At 52.3% G+C, this 21,842-nt stretch overlaps 1 protein-coding gene across 3 annotated transcripts in view; it reads right to left on the bottom strand.

Moving 5' to 3' along the window:
• Window positions 1-1,163: 1,163 nt before the first annotated feature.
• Window positions 1,164-21,842, bottom strand: part of DCPS (decapping enzyme, scavenger) — a 36,095-nt gene continuing 15,416 nt past the window's right edge. The window contains exons 3-8 of one of the 3 annotated variants that reach the window (XR_007130766.1): window positions 12,795-12,940; window positions 8,404-8,517; window positions 3,695-3,805; window positions 2,191-3,412; window positions 1,948-2,075; window positions 1,782-1,848 (exon numbers count right to left, since the gene is read on the bottom strand). Coding sequence is in view for 1 of the 3 variants with exons in the window: in XM_047752621.1 (XP_047608577.1) it covers window positions 1,582-1,848; window positions 3,695-3,805; window positions 8,404-8,517; window positions 12,795-12,940 (638 nt within the window). In the remaining 2 variants the exon portion in view is untranslated. Of the gene's footprint in view, window positions 1,849-1,947; window positions 3,413-3,694; window positions 3,806-8,403; window positions 8,518-12,794; window positions 12,941-21,842 lie in introns of all 3 variants that reach the window. The other 2 variants (XR_007130765.1, XM_047752621.1) reach the window with 2 other exon arrangements.

Here is a 21,842-nt window from a genome sequence, read left to right as displayed (position 1 = left end):
AACACCTCATTCCACTCTGGCCATCCTGCTGGACTGGCCACTGGGCTGTGGAGATTCCAAAAGCACGCTGTGCACTTCTGCCTAGGACACCTGCTTCTACCTGTCTTCTCTAGTGCTGTCTCCTTTAACTTCTATGTTGGCTTGTCTCTCTGCCCACTGGCCTGGAGCTCCGCTTTAGTCATCTCTGCATTCCCAGCAGTGTCTAACTTGAGAGTCAGTGAGTCAAAGTTGAAGACAAAGCGATATATGGTCATACTTTACCCAGCAGATCCCCTCATGGTGGATCCTTATCCCAAATACCCCTGAAATGTCAGGATGTCTTGGGTCTGATGCAATGTTATGGGCAAACATACTCCAGAAGAGACCATTGACCAGCATCTAAAGCAGTGCCTGGTCCACAGGATGTGTTTAATAAACATTTGAGGAAATGAATGAATGGAGCTCGGCTCTGAACTGTCTCCTGGGTCTCAGTCCAGGGCAGGCAGGATAAGAGGCAGCCCCGCCTCTGCCTGTTTTCCTTCTCCTTTCACTTTGCAGAACCCAGCATCCTGCCTCCCCTGAGGGCATGTCTTGAGAAAGCAAGACCCAGTAACCCACAGCCCCACCTTGACTAAGGAGATACGCCAGAGAGAGGGCCCCCTGTGTTTAGTTGCGTACCCTCAGTGTGCGTGCCTGTGTCCCTGCTCTGCTGGGGCAGTGGTAGATGTCACCTTCCCAGAGAAGCCCTTGATGGCTTCCCACGGGCCATCAGCCTTGACCACTATGAAGTCCCTTTCTGGCCGCATGATTCTTCGGACAGAGACCCATGATGCTGGTCGTATCTTGAACCCGAGCCCCTCAGAGCTTTCAGACTCCACTGCAACCATGTCACTTTGCCCTGTTGAGACACTGTTTGTATTTGATCTTCTGGCTGCTCTGTGTGAGTTTGTTTTGTCTTCCTGCCCAGATAATAAACTCAAGGCCAGGGCCTCGCTGACCAAGTAATAGGCCAAGGCAGGCTTTTGGGGCTTGCATCATCTGATTCTCATTAGAGCCCTCCCACTTCCAGGTGGCAACCCTCCATCCTTGTCAAGAAGAGTTTATCAACAGTGTTGGCTCACACATGGGAAGTGTGACTTCAGTCCTGCGGAGGGGAAAAAGGAAGTACTGTTAAAAAAACCAGATTATTTCCAGAAAGTCTTCTTCTTCGTTTTTTTGGGGAACTCCCAGGTTATACCATTAGCAAGAAAACCATTAGGAAGACAAAAAGTGGGAAGGAAGAGGGCATGGCGGCAGAGTGGGAAGTGGAGATAGCAGGGGGGCCGGGCTGGGTTCAGGATGCCAAGTTAGCCAGGTCAGGCGGCTGGGCAGTCCCCAGACACGGCCCCCTCCTCAGGAGCCTCGAGCCGGGTTCTGCCCACTCCTCCACTCCAGCCATGCTGTGGGTCCACACAGTATGAGACCAATACTTTATTCTCATACTGAGGAGAAGCCAGTACAAAATATATTTTTAAAAAATTCACTTGGTTCTAAAAATCCTGCCACCCCCACCGCCTGCATCAGTGTTCCTCCCCCGACAGCGGGGGAAGGGGGTGTGGACACTCAGCTCCGCTGCGCCTCCTGCAAGAGAGTGAGCAGCGGGTCGTCAGCCCTGAGGGCAAAGGTGAGGGTGCGCCGCTGGTAGTGCTCCGGGTCTTGCTCCAGGTTCTCGATCACCTCCGCCAGCAGGTGGGCTCGCTCCACGCCCGCTCCGGGGGCCTCGAAGCCCAGGGCGGTGAAGTGCACGTGCAGGTGATAGTAGGAGGGCAGGTAGTGCAGGTACACGCGGAGGCGGTCTCCTGTCACCTGGTAGCGCTGCAAGATAGCTTCCTGGCGAGAAAGGGGAGTGGCGGGGAGAATCACCTTGCTGCCCACAAACCAGTGCCAGAACCCATTCTGCCCATGGCCCCAACTAGTCTCTCCGCCTACCCGCTGCTGGCTTTGGGCGGCCATCTTCCATTCTAGGGAATCAGCAAGTACAGGTGGTGGCAGCAAAGTGGAAGTGTTTTCTCCCAAAGATGGGGATGGTGGCCTCCGCCAGGGGTTCCTGCTCCCACCTGACAGAACATGTGCTTCCTCAACAGTCGCCACTGGACATCTAGGAAGTCCCAAGGCTAAGGACAGGCCCAGACTCCCAGGACTGAGGGGACTATCCTGCCCCCGATGATTTACCTGACTTCAGTCAGGCAGGCAGGAGGAAGCCCTGCTCTCCTTCTCAGCACAGAACAGAGTGGAGCTGGGACACTAGGAGCCGTCCGGGGCTAAGCTAAGGGCTTGATCAAAGAGAAAGGAGGGGGCAGGGGACTCGGGCAGGGCTGCCCCAGACAGACCAGGGAGGACGAAAGGACCCTCCAGGTCTTGCTGGACTCTCAGCGGAGGAGGAAAGCATTGCCTTTGGCCACAGCTTCCTTTGCCCACCCCAACCTGGCACAAGGATAGAGCTTTTCCTACCCCTCTCAGGCTAAGAATTAAGAGAAGATTCAGATTTCCATTGTGAGTAAATCCCTGAGGTGGTCAGTGGGCCTAGAATAAGCCCCAGAATTGTTTTCTACTCTGCATTTGGAGGCTCGCTATCCCCCTCGCGGGATCTCAGCAGCAGGGTGACACCAGGACCAGGGCACCCAAACAGCTTCCTGGGGTCAGCAGGGCTGGCCTGCCCAGGAGAGGCTTCCCGAGCTGCCAAGTCAGGAAGAAGTGCTGGCCCAGCATCTCCTGGGGCTCTGCATCCAGGGGTGGTTTCAGCAGAGTAACGAGTCACTATGAGAAGAGGAAGGCAGCCAGGGAGATGGTGACCCAGGCAGCAGGGGGAAGAGGGCAGGTAGGCACAATGACAGGGGAGCAGCTGGAGGAGAACGTACAGCGGCCCCAGGCAGAACCCCTCCTCCAGGTCTGTGGTGTCACAGCCTTGGAGCAGGGCTTGGTGAATCTGAACTGGGGCGAGCATCGCCCCCGTGGAGAACCCTGGTGACAGCGGGCCCTGGCGTGGAGGCCACATCACCCAATGTCTCAGGGTGGAAACAAGGCTGAGACCAACCCCACAGAATGATGGACTCAGAAGGACCCCTTCAAGATACTGAGGCCCAGAGAGGTGAACTGACCAGCCCAAGGTCACCAGCGGGCTAAGGTCACAGTGTCAGAATTAGAACTACAACCCAAGATTCTAGACTCTCTTCCCCCATCTCCCCTTGACCACAGGGCCCCTTTCAGCAACTCTATAATTTCATGCGATTTAGCAAATCTCCCAGAAATGAAGTCTCCCAGAAGGCCAGGTGCTGGAGAACCCAGTTTCTGCCCTCAGGGTGGAGGAGGAGGTATGTGCAGACATGTGTCAGGTCGTGCACCATGTTGCAGCTGCCATGAACAGGACAGCTAATCCTGGGATCTTAGATGTGACCTGCAGGAGAAAGGGAGGGCGTAAAAGTGGGACCCCGAGCTGAGGGTGCCTGTGAGCAGGGAGGAAAGGAGGCTGAGAGGAGAGCTGGAGGGCAGGGCAGGTAGGACCAAGACCGGGGCCCTGAGTCACCTACAAGCCCACGGTGTCCTGCACAAGCGTCCAGGGAGGAGGTCCTTTTGCAGAAAGACTTCTGGGAAGGGTGAGGAAAGGGGCCCAGGGACACACTGGCATCAGAGTGCAATTCCTCCAGGCTCCTGTGTGAGTCTGGCCCAAACAGCTCACCTGCCCCTCGCGGAGGATGTTCCTGAGCAGTGGCAGGTGCTCTGGAGTAAGGTCCCGAAGCGACTTGATGCCCCGGCGATGGCAGATGGCGATCAGGTATAGGTCATCGAGCTGTGTGGAGAGAGGCAGGGGTAAACTGGGCTCAGCAGGCTGGGCCAGGCCAAGGCTAAGGTCAGGGAGGCTGCAACTCCTGGAATTCCTCCCAGAAGCCAGGAAGCAGCCACACACAAGGCCTGCAGTGCCAGTCACAGCCAATCCCAGGGATGCCATGGCAGGAGCACCCCTAGTCAAAGTGAGCGTCCACGTGCCCAGGGTGAGGGACAGTCTAAGGACAGAGCTTCTGCTTACTGTCCTGCCAAAAATGATCATATGGAAGAATTTATATACTCCCAGCAGATGGAGGATGGGGGTGGGAAGGGAAGTCTAAGAAAATGCCAAGGACAATGCTCATGGTCTAATCACATGGAAATAAGGTGATAAGAGTACAAGGGAAAGAACTAAAGACCAGCTAGCATGATCCAGTGGCTTCCTGGACAACAAGGCTGGGAATCGGGGTCTTGAAGAAGAGGTAGGGTTTGGCGAAAGGGCCCTGGGGTAGAGGAACAGTGGATACAAAAGCGCAGTGGCAGGAAAGCACAGGGCACCTAAGCAGGAGAGGAAACTCCCTGTGCCTGGAGTCGGAGGCTGGGGAGAGGTGAAGAGGCTCAGGAAGTGGGGAAGGGAGCTGAGGCCAGCTCCGTGTGAGGACCGCCATGGCCTCACCCCTCCCCCTTCCCTGGTCTCACAGGTGGCCCTTCCTGCCATCCTTCCTGGAGATAGTGCTGGCCGAAGACCCAGAGGACACAACAGTATGAAAACCCAAGGCCAACAAGACCTTGAGCCAGAGAGCAAACGGACTCTTCCTCTCGCCCAGAAAACCTTCCCACCTGTCCCTGCTGACCCCAACTCTGGCCTTGGCTGGTTATCACATCCATGCACACGCGCAGGGCAGGCTCCAGACCCTAGGGCTCCAGCAGATGAGGTGTGGAGAGAATGCAGCAGCCCTCAAGCCTTCATCTGAGCTGCTAGATTCCTCAAGGAGATAATTTGGGGACCCTGAAACACCCAACCAAATCCCTAAGGGCCCCGATTTAGAAAGTGAGAATGAGATTTTCCATATGGTGCCTGATGTCCAACTGGCCTCTTCAGGTCCTTCAGAGTTTTCTCTGTTAGAGCCCTATGAGTCCAGCTTTCTGCCCCAGACCTGCTAGAGACAAGCCTAGCGCAGATGTCCCAGCAGATGGCTGAGCTGGGCCTCCCCAGGGCTCAGTTTTGCCCACAGGTCCCTTCTGGACTCTCCCTCCTTATGGCCCACGTCTGGGACGTTTACTCTCTTGCTAGCCAGGGGCCCCAGGAGAGGCAGGAAACAAAACCGCTTGAACATGGAGTATGTGTGTGTGCATGCCTGTGGGCGTCTTCAGCTGTTCTACGTGTCACTGTCACGGGACTCCCAAATAACAGCAGCATTTGTTTTAGAAGCTATCTGCTGACAAATCCCAAACATGACATTAAATCACACCTCCCTGCTCCTCTGGCACAGAAGGAAGCATGCAGCCTGTGCTGGGCATCCGCTCACAGGATGGGTGAGGGAAGGAAAAGAAGCGCATTCTTTGATATCAGACACGACCCCAGATTTCCTACAGGCAGCCAAAGGCCCCGGCCTAGAAACGCTAGACAAGGGGCTGCAGGTCTCAGATCGGCACCCAGAAAGTGGCACCTTAATCACCCCGGGGAGACAGACACCATCAATGTCTTTTCTATCAGGCAGGGCAGTCGACTCAAAAGTAATAGCTTCCGGGAGTTCCCGTCGTGGCGCAGCAGAAACAAATCTAACTAGGAACCATGATGTTGTGGATGTGGTCCCTGGCCTCGCTCAGTGGGTTAAAGATCTGGTATTGCCATGAGCTGTGGTGTAGGTGGCAGACGCGGTTTGGATCTGGCATTGCTGTGGCTGTGGTGTAGGCCAGCAGCTGCAGCTCCGACTGCACCCCTAGCCTTGGGAACCTCCATATGCCTCGGGTGCAGCCCTAAAAAACAAAAAGCAAAAAAAAAAAAAAAAAGAAAAAAGGTAACAGCTTCCAAGCAAGGGGCACAGCAGAGGATGCAGGGGCTTTGGCAAGACATGGCTCCATCTTGGGAGGAACGCAAAGAAGTCTCCTGCCCGAGTGCTTTAGACCTAACAATCTAAATTATGTGAACTCCAAGTGTATGTGTGTCCAGGAGCACATACATGTATGCTGATATGTACAACATGTAAAGACCATCATGGAAGGAGAGAAAATCTCAGTCTCCGCTGGGGAAGGGAATGGAGGAAGGTGGGGTGAGGGGACTTACTTTCACTGCCCACTCTTTGTACTATTTGCACTGTTACCATGTCTATTATTAACAAGACCTCCCCCCACTCCCCGCCACTGCCTCCAATAAGCAAATAAAAGAGAATATATGGGTTATAGCTTAAGAAAACTGAGGAAGGGATTCTATAACCTCTGGGGAGCCAGAGTCTCTGGCAGGTATTAGGCACTTGATAAATATTTGTGAAACGGATGGCTGGCTGGATGGTTGGCTGGATGGACAGATGACTGGATGGACACCTTTAACCCTGGGCATCAATGGGGGAACAGGTACACTTCTGGGAGAAGCAGTGGCAGCAGCAGGAGACTCCAGGGCAGCTAGAAGTCCCCTCAAAGGGGTGCCAGACACCCCTCTCCTTAGTCCTCCCCTGGTGGGTGAGGAAGGAAGGAAGTCCAGGCCTGGCCAGTCCTCCTGCTGGATACACTACCAGCGAGCCGTGGACCTCAGTGTTGTCACAAGTCAAGGAAGTGAGATGCTAAAATGTGGTTCTACAGAGAACAAGTGCTAATTAAGCAAAGGTTAAGGACAATGGCACCTGTACTACCATCAAGGAAAGCCTGCTATTTAAGCTGGCCAATTTGCAACCCCTGAGGGCAAGTCGCCCCAGCTAGGTGGCTGGGAGCCCAGTGCAGCTCCTGGGCCTTTTCTCTCTGAAGAGGACAGACAGGGAGCAGCTCCTCTGCCAGACCAGGCAGGGTGTCTGCCAGCCCCAGGTCAGGAGGACAGTGGATTTCCGTTCTCAGTGCTGTGGGAGCCAGCGTGTTAGGGCTTCTTGAGTGGAGACATTGCTGCTGTCCCCACAAGGCCCTCAGACCACCATTCCTTGCAAACCACAAGGTCTTCAGTCTTTAGGGACCTCGGGAGTCACAAGTTCCTCTACCGCACCCCCACCTGCTACGGCCCAGCCTGCAATCCAAAACTTGCAAGTGCGGGGCTGCCCGAGGGGACAGACGGGTTTGCAGAGCGGCACAAAGGTACTGCCTAGAGGGGCCGCCAGCCCCAGGCCTGCTTCCTCCGGCCCTGCGGGAGGTGAGGACAGGCTGCAGGGGAGGGGAGGAGGAAGCCTCTGCACCTCAGCACCCCACGAGGGAAGGGTGTCTTCTCTGACCTCACTGGCCTCTAACAAACCATCGCTCAGTGCTGCAACTTCTAGAAACTCCCTTCAGATTCCCTACTGCCCCTTGAGCCCAGTCAGGAACTCCCATGAACCTCCCCAAGAAACAGTTGGTGCTTGCTTACCTGAGCGCTGAGCCCAAATCCTGTCCCCTCGCCCCGACCACAGGCTCCCAGACCCTGCTTTTATGGCAATGAAGGAGTGACGCGCAGCAGGTTGAGAAACAAATCAAACCAAGCAAACTGCAGGTGAGCTGTGTTTAGGATACAGAGGGCCTGCCAGGCAGGCAGGCCACAGTGGAGGGCATGCGAGAGAAGCTGTCCATGGGGGCGGTGGACAGGGCCTGACTCCAGCACAATGCCCCTGGGTGATCTTGCAACCCTGTGAGGAACAGGCACCAGAAGGCCCCACCTGAGAGCAAAGGGCAGCTCTGAGCCTGGATCACTCACAGATTTCAACTGCAGGAGAGGGGCATTTATCTGCTCCCCACAGCTGACCTGGCCAGTCTGGGTTTGGCCTCCTCGGCCTCGTCCCGGCCCCTGGCCCCCAGCCCGCTGCCAGCTGCACCTAGCCCAGCTTCAGTCCACGGGGGAATAGCACATCCAGGCTCTGTTCTCTGCTGTTTCTGTTACTCTCAGAACACAAAAGACCACCCAAAGAGTGGAGTAAGACTGGTGGCGGATACTGTGAGGGCGAGGGAACAGGGAGGGTGGACAGAGGCCACAGAGAAGGGAGGGCCAGCGTGACTGGCCAGGTTCCATGGGAGAGCTGCCCCTGAGGTCAGGAAAGGAGGCACTTGGGGGCCAGGCAGCGGAGCTGGCAAGTGCTTCAGACTGTGGGCCTGCCTGGATCTGCTGGTGTCCAGGGCACCAGGAGAGTGTCAACAGTCCATGTCCAGGTGCTCTTGGGAGTGAGGGTGGGGGCCCTGGCACTTGGCTGGGAAAGGAGCTGGTGTCCTGTGTGGTCGTGGACACAACATGGCCCCATCCTCAGCCCTGGGGTGGGAGGAGGGCCGAAGGGGCTCTAATTAAGCTGGTCCATTAAAATGTAAACATTCGAGCAGGGCAAGTTAGTGGTGCCACCGCAGAGAGATGAGGCCTCCCCTTGGTAAGTTATAACCTGCTCAGCGGGAGACCAAGGTGAGGAAGAAGGGCGGGCCGAGGGAGCCCAGTGGCCTGGAGTGGCCCAACACCAAATCCTTTACCTGCTTTTGGTTCCACTTGAGGTCAGGGATGAGGACAAAGCCGTCAGAGGGATCTGGGTTCTCAAAAACGATCCGGTCAGCTTCAGCCTTCTTGTCGAGGATATTATACACCCACTGGAAGGAGCAGGGAGAGAAGGCTCACAAACCACTTTCCCAGACAGACACCCCACACCGGGCCTCCCTGGGAAGGACAGCACGTCTTGAAAGGCCACTAAACTCAGAGGCTCAACAGTGACCCAGGGGTCTCCCCCTGGGGGCCCGGAAGAAACTGCCCCGCTTCCACCACAACCATCCCCACAGGGGTCACGGCAGCTCAGACGGGGCTGGCTCTTTAGGCCCCTCCTGGCCGGCCCTGTGCCCACGCTCTGCTGTGGCCTCGTAAGCCTGACCTGCTCTTCCACTGCCCACAGGACTGGGGAAAAGCCTCCCATGGGCCCCGTCCCCCTTTATTCAGGACCAGAGAGCAAAGAGAGTCAGGCTGGGAGTTCCCTCTGCAGAGGGAGCTTGCTACATGCCAGGGCAGAAGGCGGCTTAGGTTCTAGAGTTAATAATGTGCTGGGTTTCTCAGCCTGCTGGGATGCTTGTGAGTGCGGGGTAACACCTCTGCCCCACCTGGAGACCTGGCTGATGACGCGGACCCAGCAGGACAAAGCAGAACAAACACCCCATGGAGAGGCGATCGCACAGACCTGTCCTGTCAACCCCAGGCTGCCAGCTCTCTCGCCCTCTGATCAGCTGTTGTCAACAGTCTTCAGAGGACCGTTCCTTGGGTGTTGTGTGGATACCAAGGGCGTCACTTTACTGTTAAGGTCCTGATGGCCCCTCTGAGGAAGCCAGCCTGCAGGGAGGTTAAGATAAGAAGACTCCTGTTCTCACAGGGCTCCAACCCACAGACCTTGCGCTTTTCTACTTCCCCTGAGCTCTGAGCGCCCTGTGCAAACTCGACTTCCTTCTAGGCCAGGGAACTCTGTGCCCGAAATCTGAGAGACAGCCCTGCTGGGGAGCCAGAGAGAAGGCAGGAGCTGGGCTCACACTGCTGCCCCTTCCACCCCGAAGTCACCAAGGGCCTCGAGGTGACCAAAGAGGGGACAGGAGACCAGGGCACCAACACAGCCAGACCAGTGGAGGGCTGACACTGCAGTATCAGTGAAGGCTGGTGCTGCACACCTCACTCCCTTAGCCTGTATCCTTGGCTCTCATCCAGCAGGGCCAAGGCCAAGTGCAAATATCTGATATGGAGAAGGATGAAGCAGAGGGTAACCACTGGGGAATTCTAGGGCCTCCTAGGCCCCCTGATAAGACCCACAGGCCGGCCACAACATGGTCTATCCAGCAGAAAAGTGGGGCTCTTCCAAGAAGAGTTTGGCCATCCACTTCCCGGGCAGAGTCTGGAGGACGAGTGCAGTGAGGCCTCCTTGTGGGGCACTGGAGTCAGAGTGACGCACAGCCCAGCAAGTAGAGAATGTCCCAGGGAGGCATTTCCTCTCTGACTAGAAACCTCTCTGGGAATGTGCTGCTGGAGAGAAAAAGCCAGCCAGACCCTGACCTGGAGTGTCCCAAAAATAAAGGAGAGGGAGGGTTTGCTGACTGTCCATGGAGAGTCCTGGTGTAGCCCAGCCTGCGGCAGGCCTCCCTGGGGCCCCATCCTTTGCCCACAGATATGAACTCCTGGAAAGCAACTTGCAGTACCAGAGACTGAATGGGTTCAGGAGCCCAACAAGACTGGGTTTATCTCTCACCTCCACCACTAACCAGCTGCACCTTGGCTAAGCCTCGGTTTCCTCCTCTGTAAGATGGGGCTAATAATATCCACACGTAAGGGCCGCGGAGCAGACTGTAAAAGAGCCCAGCCCAGGGAGGCGCCCGAAGCAGAGAAGGTGCTAGGAAAGTTCCAAATGGGGTCAGGCTGGGCCTGCCTGAGCCTGCGAGACCCACTGGGGAGAAGGGAAAAAGAAAACAGCTGAGAGCAAAGGAGGTGTGCTGACTACAGGGCAAGAGAGAACTGCTTGCAAGGTGCGCAAGGCTGAAGGGGCCCAGGGCGGCTGAGAAGGTGTGGTGTGATAAGAGCGCCCCACAGGACCGACCTGCGCAGCGAGCCTCTGTGGTAGGCGCTATGGGTGCCCTCATCCTGTAGGTAAGGAAAAGGCAGGTGCGAGGAAGTCCACCCAAGTTCACACAATTCCAAGCCAGAGCCTGGTCCCAGACCCATGCCCCAGCTTCATTCTGAGTTAGTAGAGACAAAGGAGACGCCTGTGCTCTGTATCTTAAAAAATCTCATCAGGCCATCATGACGATCGGCAAGGTTTAGGAGCTCCTGGTCTCCAGGACAAAGGGCACATGCCTCCTCTGGGGCCCTGCCTGCCTTCTCCTGTCACCTCCTGATCTGCCAGCTCCCAACATGCTTCAAATGAGTCCAGCCCTCTGTCCTTGCTCCCCCTCTGCCTGAAGTGCCCCATCTGCCTTGTCCTCCTGGCAAACTTCTCTTTGTCCCTTAAGACCTAACTGGTGGATCTTGTCCCATACGAAGCCCCCCACTGTCTGGGCTGATCATCCCCCTTGTGTCACCACTGTACCTTGTAGACAGAGCACCAAAATGCTCATCCCATTACACTGCAGTGGTCGGACTGCATGTCTAGCTTCCCTACAAGACTACAGGACATCAATGCTGTTTATCCTGGTGACCCTTCAGAGCCTAGCACAGGGCATGGTACATAGGGGATGCTCAATAAATAATATAACAACTACTGCCAATTAAGCTGAGTGCTTATAAATTTTCTAGAAATAGCCAAGAAAGAATACATGAATGCTTATGTCAAACAGAAGTTAGTAGAGTACTGGGGTCTTTTTGGTATTATTTCTCAAGAGGAATGGTACAAGGGTCTAAAACAAGGTATACACATGACTCACATCAACTGTATTAAGGGCTTCCTCTCCTGAATCCCATATACGTGCAACCAGTGCAGCAGAAGCTCCTCGCAATCACAAACAATCTCCTCATAGTCACTGTATAGGAAGAGGAAGACCTATTTCCCTTCTACTTAGAAGACAGAGCAAGTGCTGGGATTTCTTTCTTTACTGTTTTTAGGGCCACATCTGCAGCATATGGAGGTTCCCAGGCTAGGGGCAGAATCGGAGCTGCAGCTGCCAGCCTATACCACAGCCTCAGCAATGCCAGATCCAAGCCACATCTGCGACTACACAAGCTTGCAATAACACTGGATCCTTAACGCACTGATCAAGGCCAGGGATCGAATCGGCATCCTCATGGATACTAGTTGGGTTCGTAACCTGCTGAGCCACAGCAGGAACTCCTGGGACTTGTTTTTTCAAAAAAAGGAAAAAAAAAAATCGAGCCAGTGGGAGCTAGAGGAGTCTTGTACAAATACTGCACAAGTATCAGTCAGGCTAGGTCTTCCCCAGAGGCCTTCCCTCAGGCCCTGTCACCCTCCTGTCCTTCCTCATCCCAGGCACAATCCCCCTGGCAGTGCTCTTACATCCAGGACACACTTCCTTCTTCCAGGCCTAGGAAATGGCTGTTTCCCACATTAGGATGCCCCGCACCAATGCAGCCTCAATGTTGGGTGGAGTACGTAAGAAATGCTCAGAGAGAACAGGAGTGAGTGATAGAGACAGAGAGCAAGCAAAGGACGCATCAGTCATAATAACTCTGAGCACGTGCATGGGGCCACTTCCAGGAGGAGGCTTGGGGTGGTGCTGGGCACGGGCCCAAAAGCTCGGATCTCTCAGCCAAATGGCCCTACATCTGGCACAGTGGCTGAATACTGGGAGAAGTGGCCCCACACCAACCCCGGGTCCTACCCTCTGGAATGAAGACAGCGGGAGTGAGGGTAAGGGAAGTTTTTACCCTGGGACTCAACTTTTGAAAGCCAGTTTGCTGCAGGTGAAACCAAGAGGGTCTAGATGGGGAGGCGTTAACCAGCATTGGCCTCCACCATTCACAGACCCCTGGCCAGGGCGAGCCATTCTGAGAGCATACAGAGCTATGGCAGAGCAGATAGAAATTCTGCCCATGACTGGACTGCTCTGAGATCCCTGAGCGCCACGGGGGTGTGCCCCAGGCCAGCATCAATATAGGTGACACTTATGAGTGGAGGCTACCATCCTCTAACAAACAGTGACTGCCTCAGCCCAGCACTTTCTAAGCCACCTGTCCTGCTTATTCTTCTCCACGGCACTCACGACCTCATGTCTTCTGTGGTTACTCCTAAATTCACATGCTATGTGACGCCTGCACAAGGAGGTAAGTTCCATGCAGACAGGGACGCTGCTGTGCTCTGCGCTGTGGGATGGTGCTGGCCTCTGGCACCATCTTGACAGATACTCGAGAAATACACTGGCCACAAGGACAGCACTCCCGTGGGGCCAGTCACCTGGATGCTGAGGCTCTGGGACTCCAGATGGGGTAAGGTGATGTTCTTGTAATCGCCTCCTGTCTCTCGGACCAGGTGGAGGTCCTGGTGCAGGTACTTTTGCAGGTGCTTCTCTGTGGCTGGGTAAACCACTGTGGTCTTCACATCTGCAATGACACAACACAGCCCGGGGCCACAGTCAGCCACGCTCTCTGCCCTGTCCTGCCACACTCCAGCCCCTACAGGCACCACAGAAAGGAGAGGACCCCCGTCCTGTCTCCAATTCCCTAATGGAGAACCAAAGGCTACAAAGTTATATTCATCTGTGATCCATTCCCACGAGGCCCCTTGTGCCATTAAGTTCATGAGCTGACCCACACTCAGAATCTGGAAAACCTAAGGTTTTCACTGATGGGTTACTGGGCCCCTTGTCACTCTAACCCCAAGCCCTTCCCTGTTATTTTCTAGACACAGGAATGCAAGCTTTCCGACTCGTCTCACATAGCAAGCATCCAGGTGTGTGGGTTTCTGGACCCAAAGCTGAAGATCTGGTTTAAAGTCAAGCAGCCTCCCCTAATGTAGAGCAGTGGAGTACAGCAGTGGTCGAAGGTGCAGAAACCAGGGCCAGGCCATCAGAGTTCAAGTCCTGGCTCTGCCTGCTCCTTCCCTGGGACTCTGACTCCAGGCCAGTTGTCTAACCTCCCTGTGCCCCTACTTCCCCATCTGTCAGCTAAGGATAATAATAGCTCCTATGTCATAGGGTTGGGAAGATTAGCAGGTTAATACCTATGGAGCCCTTAGAACAACAATGCCTGACACATAGTAAATACCACCTAAGTCCTGGCTATTTTCAATCCAGGGTTTCTCAGCCTTGACCTTGGCACCATCAACATTTCAATCTTGATCATTCTTCACTGTGAGGGCTATCCTGTGCATTGCAGGCTTCTACCAGGATGCTAATTAAATCCCCTCTCCAGTTGTGATAACCATAAATGCCTCCAAACATTATCAAAAGCCCCCTGAGGGATAAAACTGCCCCAAGTTGAGAACCAGTGTTTTCATCAAAAGGAAACCTGTTAGTTTTCTTAAACAGACTCTAGGCTAGCATCCTGGTCCAACACCACCTGGTTTTAGTTAAGTCCTTTTCCCTATTTGTAACATCTGCTACAACTGTTGTCACTACTCTAACATTTATATAGTGCTTCAACACAGATCTTAAAAGCAGGAAGGGAAAATGGTGTCTTAAAATCAGTTGGGCTATTTCTCCAAAGCCCCACATTCTGCCTGACTCTGGATTCAGATGTGCCCTCCTAGGGCGGCCCCAGAGAGCAGCAGCCTAATAGGGGCATTTAACACCTCAGGAAATTCTCAGACTCCCCTACACACCTCAAGACCCAGCTAGGAACCACCAACCTAGATTTTAACATCTGGTCTGAGGATGGAGGTGATTTTATAATGCTCATTTCCTAGGAGAATGGAAAGAGTTCACAGGGATTCCAGACTTACCCAACAGCACGCTGTGGGATGGGGCAGAGGCAGGACTGCAAACACGGTCTTCCTGCCCTGAAGTCCGTGCTCTTTCCACCCCTGCCTGAAGGCCCTGCACCATCGTCCAGTGTGAGCATCCAAAGATGCTATGCCATGCACATGATTTCTGGGAGGACCAAAGGCCCCTGGCCCATCAGCCCTGGCAGGCAAAGCTGCATTGTGTGGAGACACGGGCTGCTGTGTGCCTCTCCCCTTCTGACTGTGCCACCCTGGGGGTGTTATTTAACCCCCGAGTCTCAGCTTCCTCATCTGTTAAGGGTGGCCATAAATTCTAACCCACCCTTAGAGCTGTGGTTAACTTTAAACAAGGTTTGTCATCTGGACCAGTGCGGCGCTAAGCAAATGTCACCCCACTTCCTGGGGATCTCAGGATCTGGCCCTGAAAGGGAGGCACAAAGGCCTCCTCACAACCCTTTGGGTACTTCTCATTCCTACCACCCTCTAAAAGCCCTGGGTCATGGGTCAGAGGTCGCACCAAGATCTCAGAAGGCAGGAGACTTCCTGAAGTAGATGGAATGTTACCACCTTGGCCCTTGCAAGTGGCCTCTAGGAAAGCCCATGGTATCTATTGGAGAAGGACAGAGATTCTGGTACCAAGCAGCCTGGGTTCACATGCTGGCTGTATAACCTTGGGCATGTGAGAAGCCCGTGAGTAGCCTTTAGAAAACACCCCGCCCCAGAAGAGTGCCCCCCAAATGCTGCCGCATATTCTCCTTGTGTTACCTGGGCAGGGCAGTGGCAGGAGAGACCACGGAGCAGATGGGCCAGGAGGACCTGGAGAAGGGCCTGGCCCTGCTGGCAACACACACACACCCCTGGGCTCCTGGCTACTCCAGAATGGAAAGCTGCGGGGCCTGCAGGCATGCCTGCTCGCCAAGGCTTGTCAGAGACTTCCCTGACCACTGCTCACCAGGCTAGCCCCTCTTGCCCTCTCCCCAGCAAAAGAGAAAAATAAAAAGGAACTTTCCAACTGCTTACTTCCTGCTGTCCTGCTTCCCTTTCTGAGAAAACCCTTGCAGCCCTCTGAGGCCCTCACTGCTGGTATCACAAATCTTGCCCCAGGCCTCCCTCCAACTCCACTGACCTCCCACCCCCGACATCTCTGGTCCAGCCACAGTGGCCTCCTTACACTCCCAACAACTCTGACCTCTAGGCCTTGTAGCAGCTGCTCCATGGCCAGGCCGGCGTCCCACCTGAGGCACAGGTGCTCCCTTGCTGCATTCAGGGCTCTCTGTCCACAGGTTGGCTCCTCAGAGCTCCCAGATGTCCTGACTAAAGAGGCACCTTTCCTGACCGTGGCCTGCCTCCTTCCCCCATTACTACCTGACAATGGAGAACAGACTGATTGTCCGAGTCTCCCATTTGATGTACTTCCCAGGAGAACAGGGGTTTCGTCTACCTCAAAATTTTGTTTTATTATTTTATCCCCAGCACCTGGGACAGCCCTTGGTACACAGTAAGCACTCCACGAATACTGAATAAATGAAAAACTGAATCTGGCCTTTTTAGACTTTAAACCCTGGAAGAACATTTTTGTCCCAAATGGAATAGAATCTCTCTGGGAGGAAAAAAAAGAAGAGTCAATATATTTCCCAATGTGAATTTTCTTACTGGCGGCCAAAAGTAAACTCTGGTGTTTATCTAAATGACCTGCAGCTAAGCTTCACGAGCAATCTGGTCAGAAGTCAATGGCCGAAGAACGCTCAAACCACTGGGTGAAAATATGTTGGGGAACAGGATATCCATGCATGGCCTCAAAAACATCTCCCCAGAGATTACTTATTAATTACAGAAGGTGACACAAAGTGACCTCCACATGGGATGAACTGACATCATGTGCCCCCCAGGGGGTGCTGTGGGGCACTGGCCAAAACGCATTATCCAGATCCAATCACAAGGAGACACTGCCTCTCAAATCCAGGGACCTTCTATAAAACAAGTGGCTTCACAGCTCTTTAGAGTGTCAAGGTTAGGGCTGAGGGACTGCTCCAGGTTAAAGGAGACTGGATTGGATCCTGGATCGGAGAGAATTGTCGGGGGTAGGGGGTCCTGCTTGAAAGATGGCATTAAGACATTGGTAAGATTTAATAATGGTTTCCATATTTTTTTTACTTCTTTTTGGTCTCCATATTATATAATGGTTTTGTATAAATGTGAAAGTCCCTAGAATTGATCATTTTACTCTGGTTCCTGGGAGACACACTGACCTGCTTAGCAAGGAGGGGTTGTGATGTATGCAACTTACTTTTCAATAACAGTGGTAACAGTAACACAATATTATTATTATAGGTATATGAGGGGAGAGAAAAAGGAAATGTGGTCAAATGTTAACAAGAGGTAAAGGCGTTTTAAGAGAGTTCTTCATACTATTCTTGTAACTTTCCTGTAAGGTTGAAAAAAATTTTCCTCAAAATATAAAGTTAAATAAAAAGGTGTAGGTACCCTCCAGACCCTGGATGCTAATTGCTAGCAGATGTGCCAGGCACTCTTCTAAGCCCTGTGTGCATATGAACTCACTCGCTCCCCACCACCAGTGTGAGGTGAGTACTACTGTGGTCCCCGTCTCACACACACACACACACACACACACACACACACACACACGAAACTGAGGCTCGAGGCTGGGCTCCAGCTTGGCACCACGGGCGTGCCTCCCAAGTACTACTGTGGTCCCCGTCTCACACACACACACACACACACACACACACACGAAACTGAGGCTCGAGGCTGGGCTCCAGCTTGGCACCACGGGCGCGCCTCCCAAGTACTACTGTGGTCCCCGTCTCACACACACACACACGAAACTGAGGCTCGAGGCTGGGCTCCAGCTTGGCACCACGGGCGCGCCTCCCAAGCCAGCAGATGAGGTCCACCACCCACCAGGTGCCCTCTCTGCTAACAACCCCTGCCGAGTAAGTTGACCTAAGGGGCTATCTGCCCAGGATGAGAAGAACCTGGCACCCCACCACCACCACCACCACCAGCCCAGAAGCTTTTCCCGTAGCAATGAGTACTTTCCAGACCCTTTCCTCCTGTTGCCATTCTTAAACAACAAAAAACCAAAAAACCCCTCTAAAACCCATTCCTCAGAAATGTTCACGATCTATTGAGTTTCCCTAACACCCCTTACAGTCTCCCTACCCATTATGTTTTTTTCAGACGTTTATATTCTTAGGTTTGTTTTTTCGTTTTTTTTGTTTGTTTGTTTTTTTGTTTTTTGTCTTTTTGCCTTTTCTAGGGCCACTTCCCACGGTATATGGAGGTTCCCAGGCTAGGGGTCGAATCGGAGCTGTAGCCACCTGCCTACACCACAGCCACAGCAACGTGTGATCTGAGCCGCGTCTGCAACCTACACCAACAGCTCACGGCCACGCCGGATCATTAACCCACTGAGCAAGGCCAGGGATCGAACCCGCAACCTCATGGTTCCTAGACAGATTCGTTAACCACTCCTGTATTTTTAGTTTAAGGTGTGCTTGCACATAGGTTAAAGAACAAACGGAGCTTGTTTTTAAATGTTTTCTGCTCCTTCTGAGGAGCATTTTCATCTCTTCCGGCCATTTCTTTGGTTCCATAACTCCACAGTTCCAAATTACAAACATTTTAATAGTTTGTTCTGCCTTGACCTTTAGTCTTACTATTACTTATTGGAAGATGAGGTTTTAGCTTTTTTAACAGCCTTCTTCCAATAGAGCGCATGCACACACACACACACACACACACACACACACACACACGCGCGCGCGCGCACACACACACACACACACACACGCATTCTTTCTTACCCTCTCTCCTCACAACACAGCCAGATCACAATTTTGGATTAATTAGTGTTTTTTTTCGTCATGCCTACAGCATGTGGAAATTCTCATGTCAGAGATCAAACCCGAACCACTGCAGTGACCCAAGCTGCTGCAATGACAATGCCAGAAGCTTAACCTGTTGTGCCACAACAGAACTCCTAAATCAGTGATCCACGTCAGCACCTTTAAGATGATGTAAACGCTGTCCACTGCTGAAGAGTACACTAGGACTGTTTTCCTCTTCAGCACAATTTTTGGTATACAGAGTCAGTATTTATTTCTAAATTTTCTTTTCTGTCATCCTCATACCCACTTCCTTTTTTATAAAAATCTCTTCATGTTAAAACTCCTCAGGCACAAGAGTAATGGTGTGTTCCCAGAGTGACTCCATGCACAGCTGTGCTGGGTACCTTGCTTCCTGGATCCATCTTACTCTTTCACATGCATGTCCTCGTCTTGCTAGAGCGATGCTTCTCAAGCTTAATGTGCATCAGAACCAGCTGATTCAGGATGTCTGGGAGTAAGGCCTAAGAATCTGCACTTCTTACAAGTTCCCAAATGTAGCTGCTGGCTGCAGGCCCAGGGACCATAGAGCAAGAGCCACAGCACTAAAGTACCAACTCAAGATGCTTCCAGAGTTATGGTGCAAGGGAGATACATTTAGAGACAGAACATCTGAAAATGTCTTTATGCTACTGTAGCACTTAATTAAGAACTTGGCGCAAGAATTCTAGGATGGAAAGCAATGACCCTCAAAGTCTGAAAGCACTGCTCTATGACCTTCTGGATAGCAATGCTGCTGCTAACTCAGGTCACTCTGATCCCTAAACCTTTGTACTGACCTGTTTTTTTTTTGGTTTTTTCCCCTCACTGTCTCCAATGTCCTGATAGCATAGATGGGTCCTGAAATGGGTTTATTTTTATCCACTGAATTGGGTAATTATTGGGTCCTTTCAGTCTCAAAAATCACAATCTTCAGTCCTGGGACTCTGGATTTCTTTGATATTTTCTTCCCCATTTTCTCTGCCCTTTCTTTCTGGAACGCTACTTGGATATTTAACTTCTTCAGTTCATCTTCCAGCTCTACGTTTTTCTGCTCTACTTTTGAGTTTTTCTTCATCTTCTACTCTTCTATTGAATTTTTCACATCCGCTGTCTTTTTAATACCCAAGAGCTTTAAAAAAAAATTCCTGACAGTATCTTGTTCTTTTGCTTTTGATATATCGTAATTTCTCTGAGGTTAATGACAATCTTTGAAAAATTCTTCTCCCTGCATAGTTTCTGTCTCCTCCTAGTCAATTCCTTTTCCTTCTTTCCTTTTCCTTGTCCTTTCTTTCTCAGCTGAGGCTTTACTCAAAAGTCTGGCCACCACGCCTACCCCAACACTCATATTTAAGAGCAGAACACTAAGAAGCAGGCTGGAAGCTCGAGGACACAGGAGGGTTCACCTGGAGGTTCATTTTAGGATGATCATGTGCTTCCTTTGCATGATGAGCCCTAAGGCTTTTCTCTTGGGCTGGTCAGATGGCCACAGATTACACTTCCAATTTCAGGCACAGGATTCTGAGCCTGGCGGACAGCTTTCTGAGGGATGAGGAAGAGGAACTTCTGGGTGGAGCATGGGCGGGCCTGGGGTCACCTCAACACCACATGTGCAGACTCCACCAAACCTTCTAGGTTTTAGTACAGTGACCCCACCCTCACCTGCACCTAGAATCTCTAGGCTCTCCGTTTAACCTCTTCAGAGATGACATCTCTGGAAGGAGTAGTTGCCAGTCTTGTGAAGTGGCAAAGGGGCTTTAAGTCGCCATGGCTCAGATTCCCTTCCCAGACCCTCCCTTCACTTCCTTGGTTTGGCTCCTCTCCCTTCCCCTAGTCTTCACACGATAACTTTATTTAAAGGTAATTCCTTCTATGTCACATTTAGTGAGGGTTTTAAGGGAAGAGGGTGGGCACTTGAACTGCCCCCTTTTAACTGGAAGCCCAGGCCCCTGTCCTTCTGTCTCCCTCCTAACGCTTTATTTTCCTTCTTAGCCATTTATGGCCACTTGACCTATGTATTTGTTATTTATGGTTCATCTCCTCCAGCTAGACGTAAACTTCTTGAGAGCAGAGACTTTGCTTTGTACAGTGAGTGTGTTGTGCCTAAAACAGCACCTGATACATACTGATGAAGTAGCAGGTGCCTCACAATATAGTCTATAGAAGAGAATACAGATTATGCCTTTTTATTGTTAAAAAAGTATATGCACAGACAACTGCATACAAATAAGCACACACAGAAAAAAGTCTGAAATTCAGGACATTTTCCAAGATGTTTTGACATTTATCTCTGGGCAGTGGAGTTGGATGTAGCTGTAATGTTTTAAATTAGTTTTTTTTTTGTCTTTTTTTGTTGTTGTTGTTGTTGCCACTTCCCGCGGCATATGGAGGTTCCCAGGTTAGGGGTTGAATTGAAGCTGTAGCCACCGGCCTATGCCAGAGCCACAGCAACGTGGGATCCGAGCCGCGTCTGCAACCTACACCACAGCTCACAGCAACGCCGGATCGTCAACCCACTGAGCAAGGGCAGGGACCGAACCCGCAACCTCATGGTTCCTAGTCGGATTCGTTAACCACTGCGCCATGACGGGAACTCCTAAATTAGTTTTTTAAGGTATTTATTACTTTTTTTTTTTTTTTGCTTCTGGGGCACACCATGGCATGTGGAAGTTCCCAGGCTAGGAGTCAAACTGGAGCTACAGCTGCTGACCTATACCACAGCTCATGGCAACGCCAGATCCTTAACCCACTGAGCAAGGCCAGGGATTGAATCTGCATCCTCATGGATCCTAGTCGGGCTCATTAACCGCTGAGCCACAAAGGGAACTCTGGGTATTTATTACATTTTCTAAAACAAACATGGATCACTTACATAATAAATATATTAAAAAGAGAATAATGAGCCACCTCTTAAAACTGAAGCCCAGAGAAGTTAAGTAATTTACCCAAGGTCACACAGCTAGTAAATGGTAGAGCTAAGATTTGAACCCAAGCAGTCTGACTCATCTATGCAATACCATAGGGCCATACTCTCAGTCTTTTCCTAAGAAACCTGTGCTGCTCTTCTCCAAAAAGCAGCCCTATCAGATAAGGAGAAACATGATTTGTCCCAATGCTTCCTGGAGATACATAAACAGCTGTCAGCAAAACAACAGGGCACAATGAGGTGCCAGAGCGACTGGAGCTGCAGACTGGGAGGTCCAGCAGGACATCAGAGCTCAGAGGGAGCAGAGGCCAGTGACATGATGCTCGCTGCAATGCCCCCTAGAGTGCAGGGAAGTAGAGGCAGGCTACCCTCAGTGCTGGAGGGCCTTCTGAGATGCTGCGACCTGACCCTGGGCTGGAACAGGGGGATGAAGACAAGCCTGCTTCCAACAGGGACGATGGCTGTTTTGACTTTCGTGCGTGGTACCCATCTCCCGCCTCCCCCACCCCCACCCCAGTGTAGGATGGTGGAGAAGAAGGCCTGGGGTGGGGCGGTGACTGCTCTTGTGGGGCTCAGGAGGCAGTTCTTTCTCAACAGGGATGCTGTGGCAGTGGGAATGGTCACACCAACCGCAGGTGAACAGCAGCCCTGTCCACACCCCTTCCTTCTCTCCACAGCTCAGAGGAACAGGCTGGGGTGCCGCTGGTGAGCACACAGCTTGGTCCTGCCTGTCAAGACCCTCAGTTAAGA

Source organism: Phacochoerus africanus, chromosome 11 (genome assembly GCF_016906955.1).
Source record: "Phacochoerus africanus isolate WHEZ1 chromosome 11, ROS_Pafr_v1, whole genome shotgun sequence".
Classification (NCBI taxonomy): Eukaryota; Metazoa; Chordata; class Mammalia; order Artiodactyla; family Suidae; genus Phacochoerus; species Phacochoerus africanus.
The sequence above is the reverse complement of the archived record's forward strand: the minus strand, read 5'-3'. Positions and strand labels throughout refer to the sequence as shown.